Below are 21,418 nucleotides of genomic sequence, written 5' to 3'. Positions count from 1 at the left end.
TTGAATCTGTGCTATGACCCAGTTTAAAACTTCTTGCATATTCCTTCCCATTCCCCTTCCCCTCCTCCTTCTTCTCCCACTTCCCCTTCCTCTTCCTTTCCTATTTTTTTATTTAGTCAAAAATGCTTTATGCTTGCTCTTTAGCAGACCACATCTCACCAAATTTCATTTTAAAAAGAGCAGGTAGAAATCACTTATAGACATCAAGCTGAGGGTGATATTATTGTAGTCCAAGTTAATCTTTCTTCCTCTAGTTCGAACTCAGCCAAAAGGGAAGGAATTTCAGGCAGGAGGCAGGAGTAGGTGAAATATGCCAGGGTTATTTTTCTTCCAGGTGTTTCAAAGTGCTGTAAGGCTTGTGTACAGAATTTGGATTTCAATAGTCCAGTTTGGGCCAGGACTGTGTGTAGGTAGTTCTTTCATTAACTTTAGTTAGGTGCTAGTTTGGTTGTCCAAGAGCCTTGGGTACTCTCCTCTTGCAAAATTGTTATGTTTCTCTGAAATACACAAATGAGAAAGATCAAAGCCAATTACTCTCAAGCAGGAACAAATTCTTGACATGTGCAGGAAGCACAATGGGTTGCGAGGAAGCATTGAATATATTGAACAGGACAGAAAAACTGTAATATTTCCTTGAGGGAGAGACAAAATTAGAGAAACTGATGCACTTTATGTCTTTATTGCTCTAAAGAAATATTTTGATTGCTGTCCTAGTACATATTGTGTATAGGTTTTTTACATCAGGCACTGTGCTGTGTTACATCTGAATAACAGCACAAGCAGTTCAGTGTTCAGACTGTAGCTTGTTCAAATTTCGCTGCTTTAAGAAGTATTTGTCCTGTCCTAGGTCTCTGATTGACATGGAGTTAAGTAGGCTAGTTAGTAGGGCCAGTTCCACCTGTGATTGAGTATCTGAGGATCATACTTTCCATTCATAGTGCAGTGCCACAGCTTAATGCCGTTTTTATGATCCCTTGTGGCAGAGTCAGCTGTTCAGCAGATCATAGCAGTATCTGCAATGGGGTTTCACAGAAAGAGCCAATGTAAAGAAACTGGGGAAACGAATAAGTCTCATAGAGCGCAAGACTGCAGACCTGAACTCTTAGCTAGGGCTGATTAGTTATGTCTTATGTCCCCAGAAATATGAGACCAAATAGAAGCACAGCGACTGTTCCTTCTAGAGGAGTCACTATTTGTGATTGCTCATGTAGCATTTCTCTCATTGTTGCTTTTCCTCTGCTGAAAACAGAAATCAGGGCAGTGTCTGCAGTGCATCATTCATGCAACATGGATCATGTAGCTGTTATCCTGAATATACAATATGCTCAGTTCCAATTTGCCCTGAATAAAGATAGCAAAAAGAGCAGCCAAGCTTCCCAGGGACAATTCTGCTGTCAGTGCTCCAGCTAAAACAGCTATGGCTCAGCACCTTTTTTTTCCTCATCAGTGGCCTCTCTGTTCCCCATGCATGTCTGGTCTTTATTTCCAGTGTGAGGGAATTTAAATGGCAAGAATTCCCACTGTGGCTTAATATAGATATTTATCAGGTAATTTACAGCATTTTTGATGTTGTTTGTTATATGACTTTGCCCACCACAACTGCAAATGTCCTTTAACGCTGGGACAGCCACTTAGAGGTTGCAGCCTCAAGTCATCTTCAGTATCTGCTTCTGGATGCTATGTATTTTGTTCTCTCACCTGTGTACCTGCTTGTTTAATATTCATATTGAAAAGAGAGTAGGAATCGTTTCACAGTTTTTGCCTCCCGTTTGCTCTTTTCTTTTGCTTTCTAATAAAGCAATAGTCACACATGCTTCAGTACTTCTGCTAAGCTGTTTGTGATATCTTGTTCACATGGAGGTCGATGGGACTTTTGCCATTAGATTCAGCAACCAGCCTTTCTGTGGGATTGGATAACTCTCTGTAATGTTTATGTATTTTATTAAGATGCTTTGCTCTAAAAATATTGAATTTGTAAGAAATGTTCTAATTACTATTCTTTATTTTAATGCACAGTAAAAACATGGAAATTTTTTTTCTCATACTGGGCAAAAGACTGCTGTATTAAACCTCATACCGAGCAAGAGACTGTTATATTAAACCTGCACAAATGTGAGAATTTATCTTTTATCTTGAAGCTAAAACCCACAGGAATGCTGAAAAATCAGTGACGTGTATCAAACACTCATTTTTTTTTTTATGGCCTTGTTCAAAAGGGGAATGTTGTATGTGCAGAGTATTCTACTACTACATACTAGTTGTTTTTGCTACAGTATTGTTTAGTGATTGATCTTACATAGTGCACAAAGAAGTTAGACTGTCTCAGCCTGCAAATTACTAGCCATGCAAACAACACAGGCAGAGGCAGGAAAAAGAGATCTGACATATAACCAGTGTGACTGGTGTGATATTTCTAAAAATTTTATATTTAAGTCTTAGCTAAAATTTCCAGGTGCCCTACATGCTAGTTTCCCATATCTTTTAATATAAGTTCAAATTAACGTCTTCAGTGTTCAAAAGTGTGGTGGTGGCTGAGTAGTCCAAATGAATAGCACAAAGTTGCTGCCATAAAATGGTCATTATCTAAGCTCCTGATCTTGCAGACACCCAACCATATACATAGATTTGCTCCTGTGAATGGCTTCATTGCTTTCATTAGAACTTCTTGAGTAGATAAAATTATACACTACTTAAAGGTTTAAAAGTTTAGGGCCTAAAACTAAACATGATATGAATTAGAGGAGAGAAGGAAAAAAAATAATTGAAACATCAGTGACATGGCTGTTAGAGGTCACCTTGTTCATTTTGTTACTAATAAGGTATGGAATGAGATACCTGAGCATTTTTATCTCTTTATGATTTAAGTGTTTTTTCATAGTTTAATCAGATTTTATTTTGTCTTTTAAAAGTTTTTTGATAAAACTAGTAATAAGCCTACTATCAAGAAAATTATTTTATTTGCTTATATATATCAGAATCATTTTCTGTAACTTACTTTATGCAAGCAGAAGAGAAAATTAAGGCATAAAGAATACACATACTTGGGGAATATATACTGGGACACTACTACTATAAATATTTTCAGTCTACTTTCCTAAAGCAGTAAGTCTTAGGTGAGATCAATGTCTTTTGTCTATTAACATTTTCTCCTTAAAACTTTAAACTCATGGTAAATTTTGACCAAAACTGACAGACGTACAGCAATGCTTTTGTGCATTTTTGAACAGATCAGCCACTAATGAAAAAAGGAACCTTAAATTTAAGGCGAGGCCTCTACTGAAGGAAAAGCCGAAGTGACTATTAACCAGTCTGTTAGAGAAGAATCAGCTAGTCAAGTTAACCCAGGTATGTAGCCAGCAAGAAACTATGTAGATCCAGACCAACCTAGAGGGCAGATGACAGAAACAGTCTTTATTAGAGGTGCTATCCATGGAACAGAATGTTTCTCTATATTTACACATAAACTCCAATTTAATGAGAGTAAGCTACCTGCCCTCCAGTCAGATCATATATGGAGAGGTTGTTTGTTTTTCAATGAGACCATTTTCAATGATCTCAGGCCTCTTTAATGTAATTAGGTGCTCTATGCTCTACAGAAACAAAACAAAAAGGAGAAATACCATGGTGGTTGAATTATAACTATCCGCTTTGACCCAGGAACAAATCTTGTAGCAGGTAAAAATCTTGTAGCCTCCTCACAGTTGTGGAAGCTGAGGGAAGGGCATAGGATCCAGTCCTTCTAGTGAATTCTCTAAACACAAACCCATGTTTCTTCCCCCCCCCAGCCTCTGCCTACACTGCAAATCAAACACAAATAGAATAATATAAGGCAGCCTGTTAAATCATGGTGGTATAAGCAGCTGGAGAACATGGAAGCTGCTATGGGAGACAGACAGGTGAATCAACTTTACTCCTAGTGCAAATTAATGGGGAAGAGGAAGGAAGGTAATTTAATACTACAGCAGCAGAGTAAGTCATTCAGGCTCAATAGACTGCTTTTATCAGTGTCACATTCACAGGAATACCATATGGTAAGCTACTATAAAGAATGGTCCCACCCAACTCTGCATATGGTACCTATCATTTATAATAGATGTTGCTACATGTTTATTAAGCATTATTAAAAAGCTAATGTTATGACATCCTTCAGAGACACCTAAACTTAGTGTCAGATTACAGAGATAGTAGTATCTAGCTTTCAGCTGCTTTTTTGGTAAGTTTTTAAATAGTATTATGTGTATGTAATAGTAACAAAAAGAGATCGAGCTTGTGTCACTATAAATAAGAAAGAATTTTGCACCAACTTGTGCCAAGCCAAAAGTTTATTGGTTACTGTTGTGTTTTACAGTGCAGTGAGATATGTTTTAAAGTACTGCAAGGGAATGCAAAGTCACGGAAAAGTTCTGAGAATCTCTTGTAACTCAGCTCCCCTCACCACTTTCCAAAATGTCAGTCAGCCAATGCTCTGTTTGGTCTTCCTCATCTCTCTTACTGGGTAAGAAAATCTCCATCTATCTAGTTCAGCCTATTTATTCCTGATTCACAAGATTTACTTTTTAGGATGACTGTGACATACATGTAGCACTGTTTTATATCTCCAGAAAAGTATAGCAGATGGATTGTGGGTTTATTGGGGGGGGGGGGGAAGTGCTGAAAGATTTTTATTATGTGAGAAAGAGAGAACAAAACCCAAGGAAACATCTGGGCAATTAATCTCTCAAATCTTTGTATATAATATGAAGTAAAGTACTCAGATATTTCAGAAGTCTTATGCAGAAAGAACTATTGTTACAGGCAGGATGATAAATTATTGTGCTTTGCTAGAAAGATCTCTATAATTAATAATTAATTGATGCCACTTTATCCTTCATTTATGCAAAAGTAAAGAACAGGGAGAGCAACATATTCCTTTCTACTTCGTCATTACAAAATGATGAATCTCTTTCATTGCAGCTGAAATGATCTGTCATCTCCGAAGGAAGCGTATGTCATTGTGGGAAAAGGGAGTCTTTACCTATTATTCCAGTCTGCAGGGTGTCTGATTACTAAGATGGGCCCAAACATCTGGTAATCATACCACCTCTTCCTGACATGTGTACACAATATGCAATTCTGCTTTGTTTAAAGAAAAAAGGAATCTACGCAATGACGGGTGGGCAAAGAAATAAGCACTTTTGTCTGTGCTAATGAAACATTATTTTTTTTGAGTAGTTTATTGTTTAAACTAGTGTTTCTCAATGTTGTTGTACCATCAACACCTTCCAAATGAGTAGGCTGAGGCTGACCATGAAAGCCTGCTGCTTGTTTCTCCTTATATTCTTTTCATTCAGTGCCTTTTCCGTGACTTTTTTAATGGTGTAGTTCAGAGAACAAAATCACAGATAACACAATTTATATACTCACTTAGGTACTCTTAGTCTGCTTTCTTCTACATTTCTACATATATGTTCACTTCTTCTCCCTCTGCTTTACATATTTTAGGAAATGGGAAAGTGTTTCTTTCATTGGTGTATCCCACTATATAAATATAATATATATATTTTTTGTATTCTGTACTTGTCTTCACCTACTAGCAACCTTACTGTGTTTTTTTTGGTAGATATACATATAAAATTGAGTTAAAAATATGCACTTCAGGCTTTCTCTCCTTATTCCTGCTAAATAGGAACGTGGTTTTTTTTGCCATACAAGTCCAAAATAGTGGTGTCTCTGGTTTAGTATCCCATTTCTGTCAGTAACCATGTGACTACCAAGGAAAGCACACCAAGGAAGGCAATCCAAAGAATTATCAACATCCTCTCCTTGCCCCCAAATTCTTCTCAGTGTGCAGGTTGACTCATGACTAAAGCTAGAAAATCAATATCCTTTCTGTTTCTAAGCCTGTATGCGTGGATGTTTAGTTATTTAAATTAATTATCCTTAAATATCATTTGAAACCCACTAAACACTTGCACTTCCTTTTATCATTTTAAGAGATGAATGGAAAAAGATATCTACTAATGGATCAAAGAAGGAGTATTTGTGGGGTTTTAATATATTTTTAGTTGATCAAGCAAATAGGAAAAATCTCTAAACAGATAGTCTTTTTAAAGAATATGGTTTTGTATGGGCTTTTCAAAAATGTGAGTATTTCTGACATCCAGAATCTAAGTGCCTGGGATCAGTATGAGCCTTTCCCACCTATTATCTGTACTGCCAAATACTGTCAAAAAAACAGCGAAAAACAAGTGCTTCAGTGGCAGGTTATTTCTAGTCAGACAACTTTTTTTTTTTTTTTTTTTTTTTTTTTTTTAATATCTCGCCTCTTTCCCATCAACATCAATACTGTTAGACACAGCACTGCTGTTTGGTGTTTATTTAAATAAAATGATGACAGTTATATGTTACTGTTCAGCAAGGGTCTGGTACCAGCAAAAAGGCTGACATTTAATCAAAGGGCAACATTTCTGAAAACATCTTGAAAAAGTTCTGTCATGATGTTTAGCAGTATATTTTGTTTTGTTTCTGTCTTTTATAAAGACACAAAACAAAATTTATGAAAGTCTTGTAGATAGATGGGTGAGGAGCTGTCCTCTTGGAAAGAATTGCTGCTTTTTGAGCACTACTATGACTGATAGACTCACAAAGAAATCAAAGAGGGTTTCTGATGTTCTCACCAATCGTTTTAAAAAAGCCCTTGACTGCTTCTCTTTATTCAATGTGCTTATTTTATGATTTTCTTTTATAGTTCATGTTTTAATTGGCATTGCTGAATATATTTAAACAGACAATGTCTTTTGTTATGTGATGTGTGTATTTTGGTATTATAGTTTTCAGTGTATATTTACCAGGTACGCAAGATGAAGAAACTAATGATATTCACTGAAGAATAAAGGTTTTGTGCTCTATATGTTTGTACTGACATTGTATTGACATTTAAATTTGTACTGATATTACTTTCAGTGCCTAACGGACCTGCAAATTCACTGACACTAATATAAAATTTTATTTTGAGGAGGAATTTATTAAATGATCTGCTGCATGTTATATCCTCTGCAATGAATCATATGCTATTTACCTCAGTCCCTGTCCACTGAAATATTTTGCATTTCACCAAAAGACTATTTGTATCAGTGTTTTACCTCTTCATGTCACCAATGAGAATAGTACTATAAATTATTTATTAGTATCATTATTACAAATAAAGATATACTATTAGGATAACCATTTTTTTCCTTGCAAACCTTAATTTAAAGAGTGTCAGACTTCAGAGACAAAAGACTTTTCCTTAGATGATGCTTGAGGGCTAGCTGAATCATGGTGGTTCTTGTGCTATTTTACTAAGGAACTGTGGTGAAAAGAATCTGAAAACAAAAGACCCTATTTAGGAGGAAGAAAAGTGCCCGTGCTTTTCTAGGTTTGAGTGGGTGGGTTGATTTGTTTGTTTTCTTAAGTATTTTGGGAGGAGTGATGATGTCATCCATTAGAAAAAGCAACAATAAAGTCCTAGACAGTATTTTTTTTTTAAGTATAACTCATGCAGAAAACACTAAAACTTCTCTCAAAATCCCACACTACAATAAAACTTAAAAGCACAACCTTTCTATTTTCAAAAGGGTTAATTCAATCCAGTTGTTTTATGTGAACCTAGTATGTTTGCATGCCATATCTGTGGCTAGCCAATACAGAAACTGCAGGACTAAATTGCTTCACATAGTTCATTCTTAATCCAAAGAAAATTACATATATTTGAATGCAAAGTAGATTCCACAGGTTAAGAAGTGAATCCACAGGTTAAGAAGTGAACTATTTTTCTCTATTTTTATTTACTTAATCTACATATTCTCTCATGATGGCACAGGCTTTCAATCAAAGCCAGTTAAGTTTTGGAGTAGGAACACAAGCAAAACCAAAATGACATGGCAAGTTAAGGGTCTCAAAGAACTGGGCATAGCAATTGCTTTCATCAATGCTATCTTAAAACGCATTTCTCCTTAAAAGTCTAAGAATGTTTGACTATCTTGTGGGCATTTCAAGTATTTACCTGGCTTCTTTGGGGTTTCTTATGTAAATAAGTATTCAGTCTTTTGAGGATGGACTATAAGCTTGGATATCAGATATGATTTGTCTTTTTAGACACCAATATTACATTTTGAGAACAGATGTTTCTCCTCCAACCCTAAGCTAATTACTCTGTTGCAATAACAAGGAAATCTTGGCATCTATATTGTACACAGAATCCAACCAGCAACCTCAGGTTAGATCTAGCCTTAGAGTCACTGGATATGACCTAAGGCATGAGATGAGAACTTTCTCTTTGCTTGACAGATAAGAAAATATAGCTCAGCAGGACATAGTTCTACCTCAGAAGGAACAGTGGCTACGTTAGCTTAAAAGGTTAGGTACTGCAGAGTGTTGTTCATGGTTACCTCAGCAGGCAACCACCTCTTCAGGCCAGGGTCTATTTTAAAGAGTGTTTCTTGGGCAGCTATTGCTCTTGCACTGCTGGGAAACTTGAGGGTGATCAGACACCAAGAAGCTATCACTGCCTCCTGTTTCTCCTCCTGTAGTGTCTTTGGCCATGCTCCCATGTAAGTTCAGCTGCAAAGACTTGAGGAATTTCACACATTTCCCCATGCTGGTCAGCCATAAAGCAAAGGAGCTTGGACAATTCACTATCCTGCACCCTACTACTCCAGGTTTCACATATGCACCACCCTGATCTAGAGTATCCTCTAACTTGATCTTGCACAGTGCACTAAAGAAGTTGGACCATCATGGAAGAGTTTTCTCTCACTAAAACATTGATTGATTTTGAACAAAGATTAGATGAAAAGAAAATGGTAGCTACTTTTGAAAGCTTACCATTTTTATTTTTCTGATATCTTGGGGCTTTTCCTTTTGAAGGAACAGTAGATGATCCCTTTATATGACAGTCTGTTCCTTTTAAAGGTGCTGAAGCTGAGAAAGAGTGCCTTGATCTTTCGATCACATATTTAGTCGCTAATAGAGTCTCTTGTTGTGTTTTTTTTTCCTAGCAATTAACATGATCTTTCTTCTGAATGAAATTGCTTTTTTTTTACAGAGTATTATTTTCTTGACTTGTTAGGAGCATATATCACTGAGAATGCTCAGTGATACATTTTCAGGAATGTGAGTGCTGCACCAGGTGCTCTAGTATCCAATGGTAGTAAATTCAATCTCTTAGCCTAACAGTGCTACTAGGTTAAAAATGTTTAATCCGTTGCCTCATGTTTTAGTTTTCTTGCATCATCAAAGTCCCATTGTATAGTCTAGGTTAGAGATAGCTAATTGTAACATTATCTAACACTTTGGTATAGTTCTTTTGAAGACTTGATAGACTCTTTGTTGCACGTTTTGTGTAATAGGGCGAGGGTGTTCAGTTCCCTGCATTAAGTAATGGCAGGGCTAAAGCTGTGGTTGCTGAAACTGAAGTCTCATTTGATGCTCAGTGAAACACTGCAGTCTTGTCACAAGGACCTGACATCTGCAGGCTGTAACACACCTTTTGTCCAAGTTCCTGAGAATTGCACTTGCAGACTGTGAGCAACAACGAGTGAGGAGTTCTTAAGAGCGTAAGAATGTCTGTAAAACCCACTTTCATACTTCTAAGTCATTCTTCTAGTATGCCACCTACTAATTTTCTCTGTTTCACTAGGTATTTTTGCATATTAATATTGATTTCTGTATGTGTGTGTGAGTTTACTACAGGTGATTTGTATGAGAAGTATTTCCTGCACCCATTTTCAGTTCTGCTTTCAGCTATGCTTTCTCATCTTAGAAACTCTGCAGAAACTCAGATGAGTAAAGTCAATATTGTCTGTATTTTATTGTTTTACATAGTGACAGAGTACCTTCACCTAGGATCGCCAGCTTGTCTTCCTAGTTGCTGTACGATATGATATCAATTTTGTTTATGTATTTATGTCTTTATAAATGCTATACGTTTTTTCAGTATATTGCCCAAAAATGAATGCTTTATGTGAAGTGAAACATTGCATCTCGTGAGTACACTGTCTAATACACAACATATTCAAAAGTCAGGTACAATTTATTTTCTGTTATGTTCTACTGTTTTTATAATGCCTCTTGGTCCCAGCACTAGTGCACTGTACTGCAGTATCCATTTTATTCAGAACTGCACAAAAACATAAAAATGCTACCTTTCATAAAAAACCTTTTTCCATACTTCTGATTTTGCAGATATCCATTCTCTTGCCTGAAATGATCAAACTGTTTAATTTGAGTTTGAAACTCTTCCAGATATCTCTTTACTGCATGAACTTTCACTGTTTATTAGTGCACTAAAAATAGTCAGCTGCATCAAACTAATGTTATTTGTGCATGTTTTACAAATGTTTTCGTACACTCATGTATATATAAAATATGTAATTATTTTATTCCAAAAATTACATTAGTGTTCTGAAAATGAACTCCCTTTTAAAAGTGTTTCCAGAGTGCACTCTCAACCAGAGTGCCTCAGATCAATGACATTTTAAAAGCTCTTGAGTAGTTTTTTCCTTTTCTCTTCCAATGGGCTCTGCTATGCCATAACTGCTTATTTGTATGTGTACCGATGTCAGTAGGAGAAGGCCAGGTGTATCCTACTCAAATAAGTATCCAAAAGTCTTAGAAATGTTTCAAACTGTTTACTTTGTATTGTACTGTCTTGGAACAGAAGATAATACTTTATTCACCCTTTTTTAATTTGAAAAAATTAAATTCATACAGAAATTTAAATTCATACAGAAGTTATCCTATAAAATGGGCTTGTTTGCAGATTCTCCTGGTATTATGTACTGTTTCCACTTATACGATCAACTCTTCCTCAGGCATGTAAATCGGTTCTATAATTCAATGCATATGTTTGTTTATTTTTTTTGGCACAATAAAACTTATATTTTAGTAAAATTTCTAAAATTCACAATTACTGCTGCCAACTTATATCACTGAGAAACTGGGCTACTCAGCCATATTATTTTCATATAAATGTATTGGCTTGAGACATTTCTCCCTTGGGTTAGGCGAGCTGCATATGAAGTCTAGTAAGGATATTGAAGAAAAAGAATTTAAAAGAGTGTTTAAAGTTCATCTGAGATGAAGCCTGAACCTCAGTTTAGAGGAAGAAAAATATGTTTAAAGCATTGTATGTTTCACTTCTGCCTGGAAGTTAACTGAAAATATAAAAATATAATAATAAATAGTAATAAATCTTAGTTATCTGTTGTTATGCTCTATTTTTTATTGTCCATCAAGCTAAAACTTTAACTTCCAGCATCTTCAAAGTTACTGTGTTGAATGAGTCAGTTGCTGGGTAATGGACGTCTGGGTAAGGCTGGAGGATTTTACTGGTAGAGAGATAATAGCTGGTGCTTTGGACAACCTACATGTGTGTGAGGTTGTTTTGATCATGTTCTCTGAGAAATATTGATATATTTTGGTTCTGTGAGTAAGAAGAATCTCTTTTTTCCTCCAATGTTTTTGAACCAAGGTGACTTTAAACCTCTGTGTGGGAGTGAAGAAAGCAGGAGTTGTAGAGAATGGGAAATATAATTTCATTTTTCTCCACCTCAACCTCTGACTGCCACATTGCTCCCATCTTTCCCTCTGCAATTAGTTACCCATGGGCAGGAAAACAGTTAATACCACTGCTACAAATTGTCACTGAGATTTGGAGCCAGCACTCTAGGGGGTGGATGTTTACCTGCACAACTTTCATGTAATCGGTGGATGCAAGTACTAAACCTTGCAGTGACATTTTAATTTGCCTCACATTTTGAAGGCTGTCTTATTGATTGAGAAGCTGAACTTCTGATGCCTGTTTATGCAGCAAATTAAAAGAAAAAATAATCTTGAGTTATGTAAGCATATGGGAACTCATATACTTTTCTGTGGGGTCTTGTATAAGCTGGACTGTTTATCACTTTATGAGCTGGTCAAGGCCAAATCCACTCAACATTCAGCAAGCAAAGGTTAATACTAAACTGACATTGATAAGCTCATCAGACATGTTTCTTCATAGCCTACATTACTGCTAACTTTCAGGCTAACTGGCAATAAAGGACCATTCTTAGTGAGATGTTCAGAAACAGAAAATGTTTCTGGAAGAATAATAGATTTGGTATGGGTGTGCTGGTGAGTTCATCTGGAGCACTGCCTGATGAAACTTATCACTGTTTAGGACCAGGTTTTGTGTCTATTAGATAACTGAAGGAAGAATTTATAGGGGATCTTAAAAACAGAACTGTGAGACCAGGAAGAGCCATGTGATATCTGGTGCAATTTATATGATTTTATCCTTTATCATTTGTCTGTATTACCCTTTATTTTTTGATAGCATAGCTTTTGAATACACTGAAATGCTGAATACATTTCAGTCACTGAAATGACCTACTAGAGAATCACTGTCTGGTGGAAAATGTGGTTTCTACAAAATACATTTTTTTCTATGTGAAAATATGAAATTGCCAAAGCATTGTTGCACAGCAGGAAACTCAAATTGTAGTGTATTGTTTAAGGTTGGTTTGGTGTGGATCAGAATCTGTCTGAATGGACTCAAAACATTTAATTTTAAAACAGCACACTATCTGCTTTTTCCTACCAGCACATTTCCCTTTGGGTGCAGAAATTCAAGTTCCCTATGTCTCCTATTGTCTGAGCATACCAGAAGACTATTTCTCCCATAATGTGGCACAGCTTCCCCATTAACAAGTCATCTTTGATGATGCGTCATGGGGTAATACAACTGGAATCTTTTATGAGAGATGTAGTTTCTGCATGGACCCAACATAAATGGGCTCTCAGCTGGACCTCCTCTGTGGCAATGGGAGATACATTTTTAATGATGAAATGAACTAGTCTGAAGTGAGTCAGCTCAATAAATTGAAATGAGATGCTTTTGTCTAAGAAATGTTGAAATATTTCAACATTGATAGTCATAGAAATTCAAGTAAAATTGCCTTTTAATACTTTCTAGTTTTCTTGGTATTCATGTTTACCTTGAAGGTGTATTAGATAGAAGAAGTAAACAAGCCTTACTTGATATAAGCAGCAGTCTCCTTAATATATATTGATTTAGGTTTGAAATATCAAGACCTTTTGATGCAGAGAAGGATGTCTCTGTAGCTAATGGCAATAAGTGTGTAGCACATCATGGTCAGCATTGACTTTAGTAGAGGGAAAGAGCTCTCATTCAGCTAAACATCCCCAACTCTTAGCTCACTGTTTGTATGCCTTCAATGCAATTCCTATTCCTGTAGTATACATGTGCTTGGTAGTTATGCTACTGCCCAAGTAACTGTGGTGTTTAGATGATGATGCCTGGGAGCACATACATAGCAAATCTAGATGAGAAACTAGCTTGAATTAACTTATGAAATCATATCAAATAAAAATTAATTACATGTGGTCACAACTTTTTTTGAAGAAAAACATAGCTGGATAATATGGAGATGAAATGTTAGTCTGTAACCACTTCTGCACTACATTTATTTCCACACAGATGGTCTCATATAGACAGAGATCTGGAGACCTTCCTGAAAAGAAGGGCAAACAGTATTTCCAAGCAATCATGTTGTAGAAATTTAGCACCATCATGTTCCTCTCATCTTTCATCTTCCAGCCTGATCCCTTCTATTCATTCATTTTATATTAAAGTCCAATTGCTTTAGTAACGTAATATTGGTGTCTGAATGCCAAAGCAAATTTGGAGTGGGTATTTTCATTAGCCAGAGCTCTGGAAGCTTTTATTTGATTAATTATTCTATGGCAATGGAAGAGTTGTGTGAAAAAAACCTTTGCATGCTCCTTTTACTGCATATGCTTACCCGAGAAACTCGGGGGTTATTTATATATTCAGATAAAATTACATTAGTGCTTGCTCCCTCAGCAGACTTCTTGGGTTTTGCCAGAATTTTCCTCTGATTATCTGTTTGCCCTCTGTGGTAAAATATAATAAAGGGCTTTGGGAATGTTTCAACACATCAATTATCAGTTTTAAACAAAAAGCTATCAGTAGGCAGGGTGCTTACCCATTACATTGGAAAGACTGTGGCTTTTGTTCACACGGTAATGATAGGCAATTCATGAACAGCCAGCAATACAAAATCATAACATTAGCCTGGAAATGGGCAGATATATTACTATTGCCAGAATGAATAATTTTGATGAACTGTTAAAGTAATTATTCGGTTCCATTACTCTGCCATAACATCCATTCAGTCTGTGTCTAGGTTATGTTTGGTCTTTTGATGTTATAACTTCAGCAGTGGAAGTCAGAATAAAAGACCAACACAAACAGTTGGGTTTTGTGTATTTTTAGCTGTGTTGTCATGGAGTTTTTGTTTTTCCTTTCTGCTGGCTACTGAGGTCAGACATCAGGACAAACAGAAAAGTGCTGTGATGATGTAGAGATTACCTCATTAATTGACTATGTACTATATTAATAGTGTCCTTGCCAGTGTTGCTTCAGGTGAATCCTTGCTTTTTCTGGAATAGTCATAACAGTGAAACACTTCCTATTAAGTTTGAACTTCAGTCTACATTGACTGTAGAACAGGTATACAAAGCGAACATGCTGCTAAGCCCGTTTCCTGGCTTCTTGTTTGGTGTAAATTATAAGTTAGTGTTATGATGATAGCTGAGTGGTATAGAGCAGTGCAAAAGAGATGGAGCTTGGAAGGGAAACAGGAGCAAGTCTGCTGTTTTGCTCTTCTGCCTTTTGGAAAGGACAATGTTGAGAAGTGGTGAGCTAACTTTAAGACATGGTGATATCCTTGAGCATACACGTCCCATGGAAAACCATGTGTCAGAGCTGCAGAAATCTCCTTCTCAGCTGTGCAGTTTATGCATACTTCATCCATATGTATCCTGGGATGACCTCTCAGAGACAGTACATATGCTCTGGTGACCACAAGACTCCCTTATTTCAATTCTCTTTTAGCTGGATTTGCAGCTCACCTCTAGCATGATGCTGGGGAGAGCTAAGAATGCATGCCTACCTCACTCGATTGAAGAGCCGTGATCAAATTACCCTTGCTGTGCCTTCTTTACGATGGCTTCCTAAAAAAAAAAAAAAAAAAAAAAAAAAGCTAGTGGTTGATTTAAAATTGGCCTTTAAGAAAAGAGTCTTTAGCACAAAGAAATGTTTTAAGACATTCAATATCTACTTTTTTAACATTTTTAAGATGGCATTCATTTTGAAAGGGTTTGAGTCTTGGAGCTTTGATTGGCAAGGTAAAACCTTTCCTTTAATGATTCTTGAGATATAAAATTTATTCCTCTTGGACAGCTGCCTTGGCAGATCCTTCAAGAAAACAAATACAAAAATACTTTCTATTCCCCCCCTACCCCCGAGTTATTTTCATTTTTTCATTTGGCTCTTGTAGAATTTTCTGCCCTTATAGAAAAGATTTTCTATGTGGCTTTTAATATGTTTTTACACTTTTATAGTGTGTTAAACTGCGTTGCATTTTAATTGGATACATCTCAATGGAGCTGGAAGGATTGCTAGAAAAAGGTATTGCAGACATAAAATTATTTAGCTTTGTAAAACTACTCTTGTCACATGATGACTTTTGGAAGGGTCACTTGCCAAAAGCTTAAATATACCCCCTGCTGTAATTCCTCTGCCTTACCTGTAGATACTCAGAGGAGAATTTGACCTACAGCTTCAGCTAAAAACAGGACAGAAAATAAAGTTGCAGAAACAAAGACTTAAGGATACTATCATAATATTGTTAGTTTAATGGGATTTTTATAATTAACCTTTGTAAGTTTGAAAACAATATTTACTGAACTCTATTTTCCTTCTATTTTTTTAGCTGGATTACTTGTTCTTGTGTTGGTTAGAAGAATTACAAGACACAGGCATTTTTAAATTGTTTCTTTAATGATAAGAGTTGCAATTACATAAAAATTATGATGTATTACTTTTGTTAGCAAATACAACGAAAGTCCCAATTTTAAATGTTTGTCTTGCAAGTAAAATGATATTTCATAGTAAAAAACAATTTTGTATCTGTTGTTCTTTTTTAACTTTTTAAATTATTAACAATATTAGCTCTTATGTTCAAAAGCATATTCTCCTTTTCAAATATTTTCTCCCCCCTATTTTCTCCTTAAAGAAATTATTTTCATTTAATCTGATAGATGAACGGCAAAATGTATGTAGTGGTATCACTATTAGGCATAAGTTTCTGATTACTCAAAATCTTAAACATATATATATATATATAACTTTACTCCATACAGGAGCTTTGTTCCTCGTTAAACTACTTTGCTTCCTAAAAAATATATTTGTGCTTCACTATTACAAGGATTTGGTTCCAAGTTTTTGAAGTAGGGGTAATGACAGTGACTTCTAATGAATTCTGATGTAACATAAACTCCTCAAAACTCATTTTGATGGTGGAATTCTTGAAAGTGAAAGGTAAAATGCAGCACTTTGAGGCCAAAATGTTTGAGGCCAATAATGTAAATATGGGACAAGTTTATATTTAGAACTCCTAGCTGTATTTTCCTTTCAAAATCCTCTACAGAATCTGTCTCTGTTCCAAATATCTTATTTCTTCAACAACAGAATAAAAAAAGGAATACAGTACCTTATATATGATGTTGTTACACTATGTTACACTGCACACAAATGTCACTATATCTGTGCACATACCTTGGATTTGCTTGCATGTTCCTGTTTTGTGGCAAGAGAAAAAAGAGGAATTTATTTCATTGTCAATCAGAAAATGAACGTAATCTCCATATTTCTGTTTTTGCCTGTTCATTTTTAATATTGCATTTCTAAGTCAAGGCCAAAGAACTAAAGTCATGTCCTTCACATGGTGTTTCATATCCTAAAGACTTTCTTCCTCACCATAAGCTCAGTCTGAACAGTTTGGCTTATGATGAAATAGGAATGTGAAGAAAGGGTTTGATGATAAAGGATAATTTAATAGATTGTCCTAACCAAGAATTGTCTGAGAATTCTTTTCTGGTGGTTGAATTGACTTTAATTTCTGAACTAAACTTTGCTTCTGGTTCAGTTACTCGTTTGATCATTAAGATCCCAACTGAAATAAGCCTGAAAGACTAGATTTATAGTAATGGTAAAAATCCAGAGATAATCTCCTTTTGTTAAGTATGTAATCTTCAGTGAAGAATTTATACTTTTGTTTTAGGGTCAGGACATATTTTGTAAGGAAAATATGAACCCACATAACAGATTTAATTTGAAATAAAATTATCTACTTATTCTTCCTACTTTATTGTTTTCCTTTAGTCTTCTACTTTACTAACCTTTGCATTATTTTTTTCTTAGTAAAGATTTTTTTTTAAAATACATTTGACTTAGGTAGAACTAAGGAGAAGCTTGAAACATGATTCCATCCCATAATAGTCTCAGTTTCTAAATTAAGCCCCGCCAGAACCATTTTACTGTAAATAAATTAGTAGCACCAAATATGATTCAGTGTAACTTCTGTAGCTTTGAGGACATTACTGAAAAACAGTTGATAGTTTAAATCAAAATGCTGAAAACACTATTTTCTTTCTTTTGCTATTTGACTCCTGTGTCATTTAAAACTTAACTGGTTTGACTAGGTAATATAGGAATTGCATGATCTATCCTTCAAATAGTAATATTATTCTGGTTCATTCACTGTGACCTTTGCCTTTTAGCATAGACAATAAATTTGCTTCAGATAACCTTTCTGCTGAACATATGTCAAATAAACTGAATCCTAGACTAGAAATGAAAATGTGGTTTTCCAACTACAGCTTGATAAATCAATTCTTTCATATACCTAGAGGGAAAAAAGGACCATGACCTTCTAACATAGACCTCTGCAGATGCCTCCTATGGATAGACTTTTCTGCATGCTGGGAATGTTTGAGAAGTAATTTAATTGTATTCTCCTTTATTTCCATGTAGGAAAGAGTTAGTGGGTAGGGATAGTTGACAGTTTCCCTTTATTTTAGTTATTGCTGGGAAAAAATGTGCCAGAAGTTCAGATTTGAGACTCATTGTGGCTTTGTCTACACTAGATATCTCTTCTTAATTCTTTACCAGTGCTTTTGGTCATGGCAGCAAAGGCAGTAGTCCTAGTTAAACAAAATGTCAGTACCTGACCTTGTTTAAACTGCAATTTTATCAGGTCTTTTTTGGAACATACCTGTTAAAAAACTGCATCTGCATGAAACTAGTCTCACCTTGCACAAGAGGACCCTGTGGCTGCCCCTAGTCTGGCTTGGAACAGCTGGGGAACACCAGGAGACAGCTGAGATGAAAGGACTTGATGGGAATGGGGTAATGATGAGGAACTCTCAAGCTGGGAGAGCTCAAATTTGGGACTCAGAGGGGACTTGAGAAACTGGATAGAGAAATATGGAGAGAAGAATCATAGGTGTGTTTTCTCTCCTCTCCTGTCCTAGGGGAGGACCTCTTATGGTGAAGAAGTGATAGCAGAAGATGTTAAGTTACTGTAGAAATAAAGACGAATAGTCATACAGTAATCCAAGAGTCAGGTTCATTTGGTAGGAAAATGAGCAGAGTAAGATTAGCAGCCTTCCCAAACTTCCTCTTCTTTACAGGGCATCTTTTAATTGAGAATCAGAAAGTACTGTATAAACATAAACTTTATGGATAAAGGAGGCCTGACCCATGGGAATGTGTTTGTTGATTTTTTTTTTTTTCTTTTTTCTTTTTTTTTCCCCCCCTTGAGATCACACATTGAACCCTGGTAAAAGAATTAGGAATGGTGCTAAAGTTTCCTAATTTGTAGTGCTTTGTTCTTGCATATAGATGGTATCTTTTGCCAGCTGTGTGTGTGCTGATAGTATTTATGTACATTTTCATGTACATAGGGGTGGGAATAAAATAGAATAAAATTCCTGACAAATTTTTAGTTCTGAACAAATTGTTCTGTAAATAGCAGAATGAATGAAGCTTGGTTTCCCATGGATTTGGGTCTCAGTGTTGGATTCTCTGACATCCAGTAAAACTTAAGTTCCAACTGAAGCTTTTCCCATAGCTGGGATATTTACAGGGCTGCTTGTATGTCTGGATTCTCTAGTGTCTAATAGAAAGGGAGCTTATATTGCACTCTTTCCTGTTCATAGGGCATCTCTAATGGGGGTCTCTCTTTTTAAGAAAATCATTTTTGCCTCTTATATACATTAAGTTTATTAGAACAAAATTTATCTGAGATCACTCTGTCAGACTGATTTAAGAGCTATTGAGAAAGCCAATACTGAGATGGGCAGCCAACAAAAGATATAAAATTTTACAATCAGCTTAATTTCCTTGGGAGATTGGGCTAAAAATTAGATTAGTCTTTCAAGAATCATATCTTTTTCTCTCCGTGTAAAACATGAATAAGCAGTGATATTTATGTGATGGTATACAAAATGGAGATAATGATGAAATATGATCACGTGGGCTGCTGTCAAATCTGTAAAAATTATTAGACTTACTGCTGATAATAAGAACAACTAAGAAATGGAACAAATCCAGTACCAGCAGGGTCTGTGAAGACAGGCAGTTGTACTAGAAATGAAAGAGTAGATATTATCCAAAGTAAAAGTGATTGAACAGTTAATTACTTCTATAAGCTGTTTGTTTAAACATTTAACCACTGCTAGCATTTAGAGTATGTGCTATTGTTATCCATCTGTGAACAAATAACAATGTTGTAAGTCCCTCAGTCATTAACTACAAACTCTTAGGACCAATTTCATTTTTACTCTCTTGAATCCACATATTTTTGACAAAATAGCAATGGGTTTTAAATTGCATTTGGTTAAAAAAATTAAACTATAATTTAGCACAGCCAATGAAAATATTTATTTCACAAATCTTAACTTTCCCATGGGAATGCTAGAGAAGCTCTTCTGATCTCTCTCTATTCAAAACAAACATCTTTACAATACAGATGCTTGGGAAAACATACTGGAACATAGACATTGATTCTCAGGAGAATCATAGAAACACAACAAACTTACTGGTTTTTGTTTCTGGCTAGAGATAAAAATGGAACAACAGTTTTGTTTTTACTGTGGTTTTCAGCTTAAGCTCTTTCCTCTAAACATGAGTAGGCATAAACAAATCATTACACATCAGCAGTAGAAGGGTAAAAAGGGTGACTGGATGTCTGCAACGGCAGCAGATTTAGTTGTTGCTCAGTGATTGCTGCACCTGCCTCTGGGCCAACTACTTTGTCTCCTCCCACAGGTCTTAATACAGTAAATTAAGACCCACAGAAAAAGACAATGGAGACAACTTCTATCTGCTTGGTGTTTAGGTAATACATTAGTACTTAAGACATACCATTTCCACCAATTCCATTAGAATTCTACTCCTTTTCTCCTGTGCTGGAAATGATTTTGTGTCTTTCCATCATAAAGCCTTAGCAGATTATACTTAAGAAAGACTAAATATGTCTTTCAGTGCTTTCTCACTGCTCTGTCACTGTTGGATCATAGCTCTAGAACGAAGGAGCTGCAGTGGCTTTGTTGGGTAGATTGTTCATTTCACATGCATCGAAACACCAATCTCTTTTCTGGGAGGAGGAAGGGGCGGGGGAACACAAACAAAGTGATATTCCTATTCAGTGGTATTCCTAGCCAAACAAATAGGACTAGCTGGGAGGGAGGACCAGTAATGATCATACTTGACACTTCCTGAAACTGTGACAAAAATTTAGACCATCTTCTACACAAGATTAGAAAATCCTTAAGTGGATCATATAGTGGTTTTCTACAGAAAAATAATGGTGATCTTTTTCTCTAAATGTTGAAGCAGACTTCAAGTACAACACATAGCTGTAATTTAATATAGTACCTAAACCTCAGTAAGCACTGTGATCTTGATGTATGAGTAGACATTGATGCTGACTTTAGAAAGACTTTCAGTAATGACCCCCTAGGGTAGTGATGCTGAATTTACTCATTTCCACTGTCCAGTTCATCCCAAAGAGTGTCACATAATCACATACTGGAAAAAGAATAAACTTGCAGTAATGGACTTCTCTTTGATGTAGTATAATCAAAGCAGATCTTCAAGATAGCTTTTTAGGAGGCTTTAGGAATAGAGACTTAGAACTGGGGCTCTGAGAACTGTGGTGGAAGTGATCAAAACCTATGATAACCCTAACTTTTGGAACTTTATGTGGGAATGAGAGACTGTGTGCACGATCCATTTGCACTGCAGATAAGGAGACTACAATCTTGATTGTCTTCTGTGCACCTGTAGTAAGCTATGCAGAAGACAATTGCTATATACAAGTAGTGTCTTAATTTTTTCTACTGCTAATTAGATGCCTGATTTATGATTCCCTAGAAAATACCTGGTATTCAGAAATAAATATAAATATAAACACCTGACAAAACTGCAGTTGCAGTAGAGACAGAAAGATAGCTTGATTCCCCA

The 21,418-nt window shown here is 35.9% G+C and overlaps 1 protein-coding gene across 26 annotated transcripts in view; it reads left to right on the top strand.

Annotated features, from left to right (window-relative positions):
* LOC134149675 (potassium voltage-gated channel subfamily KQT member 1-like) overlaps positions 1-21,418 on the top strand; it is a 263,379-nt gene that overhangs the window by 5,101 nt on the left and 236,860 nt on the right. Inside the window, exons 2-3 of one of the 26 annotated variants that reach the window (XM_062592906.1) lie at positions 3,228-3,345; positions 4,349-4,495. The exons of 24 other annotated variants lie outside the window; for them this stretch is intronic. In XM_062592906.1, coding sequence (XP_062448890.1) covers positions 4,447-4,495 — 49 coding nt within the window. In that variant the 5' untranslated portion in view covers positions 3,228-3,345; positions 4,349-4,446. The remainder of the gene's footprint in view (positions 1-3,227; positions 3,346-4,348; positions 4,496-21,418) is intronic. One more of the 26 variants, XM_062592912.1, reaches the window with a different exon arrangement.

The sequence above is a fragment of the Rhea pennata genome, chromosome 1 (assembly GCF_028389875.1).
Source record: "Rhea pennata isolate bPtePen1 chromosome 1, bPtePen1.pri, whole genome shotgun sequence".
NCBI classification, from domain to species: Eukaryota; Metazoa; Chordata; class Aves; order Rheiformes; family Rheidae; genus Rhea; species Rhea pennata.
The sequence above is the reverse complement of the archived record's forward strand: the minus strand, read 5'-3'. Positions and strand labels throughout refer to the sequence as shown.